General features: G+C 48.9%; 2 protein-coding genes across 2 annotated transcripts; both read right to left on the bottom strand.

Moving 5' to 3' along the window:
• Positions 1 to 124: 124 nt before the first annotated feature.
• Positions 125 to 450, bottom strand: MGYG_07494 (hypothetical protein; the record flags this gene model as incomplete). The annotated part of the gene is made up of 2 exons (XM_003170201.1): positions 125 to 226; positions 337 to 450. 2 exons carry the CDS (start codon positions 448 to 450, stop codon positions 125 to 127), a joined length of 216 nt encoding a protein of 71 aa, XP_003170249.1.
• Positions 451 to 3590: 3140 nt separating this feature from the next.
• On the bottom strand, positions 3591 to 4928 carry MGYG_07492 (G1/S-specific cyclin CLN1; the record flags this gene model as incomplete). Its single annotated transcript, XM_003170200.1, has 1 exon — positions 3591 to 4928. The coding sequence occupies one exon, from the start codon at positions 4926 to 4928 to the stop codon at positions 3591 to 3593; it is 1338 nt and encodes a 445-aa protein (XP_003170248.1).
• Positions 4929 to 6123: the final 1195 nt, after the last annotated feature.

Below are 6123 nucleotides of genomic sequence, written 5' to 3'. Positions count from 1 at the left end.
GGAGGACGGCGGAATGCGCTCTTTGCGATAGAAGAGAATGAAGCATTATAGTTTCCAGACCCAGACAGCCTCAATGGTTTTAAAGCGCAAACATAACCCGTCAAGAAAGCAAAGATGGTGACGCCTATTCGTCCCTGCCATGGAATTCGCAGAATGGGCAGCTGTAGCAATCGGGGATTTCCTTCGGCGGGTCCAGCGCTGAAGAGCTCATAATCCCATGCTCGTGCTAAATGGGTGAGAATAACGAGAAACGACGCGATTCCACGTAGGCCCTATAAAACCAACCATTATAAGCGCTCTGGTCGTGTGTATCTTCGAACCCATGGGTACACTCACGTCCAGCCATTTCACATTCCGGCCATTATCCCTCGTAGGAGGACCGGATTCTCCAGTTGCTACCAACGATAATATAGACCGCCAGAGAGATAGAACCAAGGAAAACGGAAACATTTTTCAATCTTATAGTCAAACAGTCCCAATCTCCCCCTAACCAAAAATGCACATATCGAGGTCCGGACAGCGTGAATCGGACGCTTTCTTTTTAACTTCCCGCCAGGAGGATTTGAAGGAATGGCACGCAGAGGTGTGCGATAGAGCTGAGAAGGAGCTGTTGGTAGGGGTGGTTGTCTGGGATGGATCGAAAAGAAAAGGTGTATATCTAAAAAAACCGGAAATTTCGTTGCCCCAAAATTCCAGAACCGAAAGAAACAACGCCGATAATATCAAGAGAGGGTTGGTTGGGCAGGTTTATAACGAACACACGAGCGAGCGGAAGGGAGTCAAGGGTCTTTGTAAATTAAAAGCATGTAGCGAGCGGAGAGAGAGCGATAACGAATGGTGATTGAGCTGAACCACTTTGCTCCCGAGGCAGGGAGACGCTCCGTTGCAAAGGGGGGTGTTACCCGTATTCCTGGGGGTCTTTCTGCCCCTGCTCTGCCTTCTCGTCGCCCAGTAATTCCACTTCTAACCAGCGTTGCCAAGAAGATCGGCGTCTGGAACATAAGGGGCCCAGCGGGGAATCCACGCACCTTGAGTGGGCTAAAATGACAGATGCTTAGGCCCCAAGGCTCTTGGGTACCCGTATAGCGCTGGCAATCAAGGCATATATCTTGCCAGCTTATGCACGTCAGGGCTCCTACGCGAGCAACACCTACAATGTAGATAGTCTATAGTGTGTACCAGCTTGATATGCCCAGCCACACGTATCAAAAAGCCTCAGCTGGGACAAGAGAGAGCTTGCGTTAGAGGCAGGACTGGAAGTACATGCCCAGGCGCCACACGCGCTTGGCCCGAGCCGGTTCTTTCCTGGTCCGTTTAATATCTGGCCGTCCAGAATAATATTATAAGTATTAATGGCGTTCGTTCGGGTGTGTAACCGCCCTCTTTTTCCTTGCCCATGAACTCGTGAGACGGGCAAAGCGAGACGCAGGGAGTTGCGGACGTGCGGCATGAGATCGCCCCTGCAAACCCCCATGATACGCTGATTTCTCCATATGTTCCTGAGTGCGATTGTCGTTTCGAACAGAGCCCTTCCGGAGCCGGGTGTACGTATGTTCCTCCATGTACGGAGTACCTTCAGCCGATCTTGGACGTTATTGCTCTCTTAGTCAGTTATCAGCCACGAATGAGCGGTCGGAAGCTCACGAGTCCTGCGCCAGCTATGACGAAGAGAGGTGGAGTGACGTTGAGGACGGAGGACGCCTGCTGCCTTTTCTCCACAGCACTCTTGGGGTTTCTTATTTCTTGCTATTTGTCCCAGCTAGAGAGACATTGCGACCGGCAGCCAAGGCGCATCCCGGCAACGACGTGCATGGCCAGTCATGGGGCGTCTCTGCATCTTCGGTGATGTAAAACCGAGGAGGAGCGAGGTTGTTGCTGGCGCCAAAAGTGATGGAAGTTGTTCCCTTCAGTGTTATTACGTGCATAAAAGTCCGGCATAAATGCACGACTACCCAAAAGGGTAAGCCGATACCTTTTTATGTGCTTAGGTAAGATAACAAGATTATATAATACCCGCTTTTAAAAGTTTATTTTTCTCCTTTTTTCTCCTTTTTTTTACTTACATTTATTGTTGTTACTTGTTGAAGACAAAAGTCATGGCAAGGCAAAGGCAAGGCAAGTTTCACCGCGGACAGAGATAGTTTGTATTAAATAATTCCGACTCAGTCTGTCTCTGCTTTCAACCACCCAGCTCTGTAGAAAGGGGGTTCACACATGTATCTCGAGGGTAAGGCAGGGGAAAGGGATGGGTAAAAAGGGGGCAATAAAAAAATAGGAAAAAACAGTGTGCTTTTTTTATGTTTTCGAATTTTTTTTCTGGACCTTCGCCCTTGATCTTTCTCTTCGGACTCGATCAATTGGTACAACGACAAACAGCTCAACTTGCTCTCACTTCTGGATCTCCATCTCATCTCTTCCTCGTCCCCTGGTGTTTCCACGGGTATTAAGTAGTAGTAGTAGTCCGCTAGAAAACTCCCCTCGGCCCCTTAACGATTTTCTTCTTTCATTCTGCCTTTTTTTGGTTTTTCTCTTTTTTTGGTATTCTTCCTCCTTTTGAAATGTCTCTTCACGGCTTGTTGCGGCCATCGGGGTATTGTTGGAAAAGTGACCATTGCAATAAACAACAACAGCGTCGAGAATAAGGGTATATAGGGTATCCAAAACAGTATTAAGCATTGTAGCAGCCATGGAAAGGAAGAGGTAAGGAAAGAAAAAAAGAAAAGGGGAAAAGGAGGAAAGCAATAGATCCCACACTACTCACACAGGGTTAATGCAAAAGAGTCAGAGAAAGAAGGTAAATGGAGAACAGAAAAGGAGAGAAAAGAGCCGAATCAAATGATCTGTGCTGGAAAAGGACGAAAGCAAGAGTTGTTTGTTTGGCAGCTGCAAGGAGATACGGAACGCTTCAGACAAATATTCGGCAATCTTGCAAAGCAGGAAAAAAAAAAGAGGTTAGCTCGCAAGGGAGAGTGGTAAGATGGTACAAGGGCTGGAAACAGCTGATTTCGAAATGGAACATTCAGATGAATCACGCTTGCAATGCAGAGAAATAAAACAAAAAAGGCAATAAAATGATACTAATGATGAAAGCGACTTATGAGATGCAGAACATATGAAATATTGGGGAGAAAAAAAAGGAAATAACAGATTCGGAATCTTACTTGGAAACCGTTTTTAGATTTGGGAATAAAAAGCTAGAATAAACAGGAGATATCTGGTTTGAGAGGGAAGATAGTATTGTTTTGCTTGTTCGTGGGCGGTAGTTGAACAAGCCCCTAATGTTTGACCATAGCTTTTTATCAGAGGGTGAAGGGAAGTGAGCATAGCAAAGGGACATAGAGTCCACGTCTTCAAATTCACCATCGACGCCGAGGAGATAAAAAAAGGGGGGAGAACTTCCAACCAGCCGGCAAAATGGGGGTATCAAATATTACTTCTCCTTGCTTAGTCAGGCTTAACAGTGTAATTATGTAAGCCAACCAAAGGAAGATAGTAAATCCGGTCCGATGCAGCTTTGCGCCCCAGTCGGACCGGGCCGAGCAGGTATCCTCTTTGTTGAGCTACCAAGGACATTTGTTGTGTTCGTAGACTTAGAACACGGGGTTGAAAGTTTGGGTCGGTGGCTGTGGGAAGAGCCGATGATGTGAGTAGGCGGATCCGTCTGTCATTTCGTAGTGTTGTGCGGTATACTGCATGGTTGGCGCTGGTGTGGGCGAGGGCGGGCAGTTGTATAGCATTGTGCTTCCGTCCTTGGCCATGTTTGGGATTTCCTGGCACACCGAATGCATCATTCTCCGGCGTAATAGGTGGCGTGATGTAGCCATGTGATACAGTCGGGCATTGTGCCTTTTGAGGAGTAGCCAACCCAGCCTCAGCTTCATATGGAGCTTTGGACTCGCACGTCCGGTCGGTCGGAGGCGTGGGCGGGTTGTACGACTTGTGATGGACTCCTGGCGGGCAAGGAACTGTTCGAGAAGCTTGGAGGCGCGAGAGTAATGAGCCGAAGAGTACTTTCGGGCCAGAACGTGCGATGGCTTCTGGAGGTACTGGGACAGGCTAACTAGCGTTAGTGAGTCGTAGTTAGATGCCCAGTCAGACTGAGAAGCCTGTGGTCTGTTGAGGATGCAGCGAGACAGGGCGAGGGAAGCTCTGGCTATGTCGGACGACAGCTTGGAGACGAAGTCGCGGTGGAACAGGGAGATCTCGGCAATGTACAAGGCAAGATGCTCGACCTCGGGATCGTAGGGTGTGTCGACCACGGCGTTCTGCAGGAAGCTGTCGACGGTTGGGTGACCAATGGACCAGCCCAGAGTCTGTAGGACGTGCCACTCCATTTGGATGAACATGTCGTCATCGTACAGCGAACAGCACATGGACTTGAGCTCCTTGATAGTGGGGACACGATCTTTTTTGTCACCGTACTTGGCGGCAATAAGCAGAGCCGCACATCCAACGAGCTGGTAGTGTCTCTTGTACACAACTCTCTTTGAGCAGTATCTATCAAGCAGGTTAACGGTCAAGAACAAGGTGGCTGGCAGCAGCTGGAAGGCAGCATGAGCTTCGATGAGGAAGTCAAGCAGGTACGGCCGCATAAACCACTGGATCTCGGTCTGGATGTCTATCGAGTCGACGTCTGGCTGAGTGGCATTGTCCATTGCATGCATGTGTGCCAAGATGTCCTCCTGATACTCGTCGGTGGCCATCCGTGACATCTGATCTGCCATTGCATACTGACGTTCCCTGGCCAGCAGCCGAGCATGTTCCCGTGGGTTCACATGGGACTGAGGCTGTTGGGACTGCTGTGGCTGCTGTGGTTGTTGATGATGATGCACTTGAGGCTGTGGCTGTACATAATCCTGATCGTAGCTCTCAACAAAGTAGCTATCGCACGGCTGGAAATTCGTCGTCTGACAACGTTGGTATGCCATGTTGGATGGACGTGCGGATTGGGCAGTCTCCGGAAGGGCGTGAAAAAGAGCACAAGAACTTTTTTTAAATGTCGGAAGATTTTATAAGAGACGCTCCGCGTAACTTCCGGCGAGATGAAATGAACGGCGTGCGGTCTTTGCTAAGCTCTAGCAAAACTATGGTACGACGAGAGGGGTGTTCAAGGGAGAGACAGTCGCAAGGCGAAAAAATGCAATTAAGGAGCGTAAACAGTATTAGTAGAGGGGGGGGGAATATTAAAGAAAGTCAGGCGCAGACAATAATCTGTGCCGTTGAAAACGGTCGAAGACCGAGATATGAAGTTTGAACAAGCGCTATCATCTGTTAGCTTTCCTCTCTCTGTTTGTATTTGGTGTATAATGCTCAATGGCTGTGTCAACGGGAGGGAGAGGTGTTCTAAGTACCCAGTTTGGCGTTGTATGGCTGGGTATATAAGAACCCTATTCGACGGACCTCACAGCATCTAAGTTGACGGTGAGGTGAAGAAGATGGACGAGATCTTGCTTCGACGAAGAGGGAGGGAGGGAGTGAGAGGTGAAGACTAAGTGAATAACGAGCTAACGTCTCCACTGTTCGACACCAGGCAGGGCTGCTCCGAGACGACTGGCTAAGATGACAAGTCGTAAGGAGAGGAATGTTCGCTTGACAGACAAGACAGACGGAAGATTCCTAGAGATCGGAAGGAGAAAAAGAGAGTTCGTATGTTAGCCTTTATAGTTAATCAACAAATAATAAATGTGTCTGTGTAACATCTCATCGACAACTTTTTCTTCCAGGCAGTGATTTTCTGAGGGGGCAAAGTCAAGTATGTGAGATATGCAAGCTGCAGAGGAACGGGAGAAATGAGGCCAGATGGATGGCTGGCCTTGTCTGCCGAAGGTTCAACGGGAGAGAGGTGCTGGGAGGCACTCAGGGGCAGCAGCAACGGGGGGAAAAAGTCGAAGCTGTTGGCGTGTTCACCCAGGGGCCAATTGAGCAGAGCAGATGCCACAGGCCTGACGTCTACCGCTAGATCCTTCTATATATACGCCATATGGGAGGATAAAGAGGGATTGTAGTGACTTGAACGCCGGGTGACTGCAGGAATATTCAAATCGAGCTTGACGGTGACGGACGGAGGCGAAGTGACAAACTTCTTTCGATGCCGTATATTCGAGGAGAACGACAAGGCAGGGC

The sequence above is a fragment of the Nannizzia gypsea genome, genomic scaffold (genome assembly GCF_000150975.2).
Source record: "Nannizzia gypsea CBS 118893 supercont1.7 genomic scaffold, whole genome shotgun sequence".
Lineage (NCBI taxonomy): Eukaryota > Fungi > Ascomycota > Eurotiomycetes > Onygenales > Arthrodermataceae > Nannizzia > Nannizzia gypsea.
The sequence above is the reverse complement of the archived record's forward strand: the minus strand, read 5'-3'. Positions and strand labels throughout refer to the sequence as shown.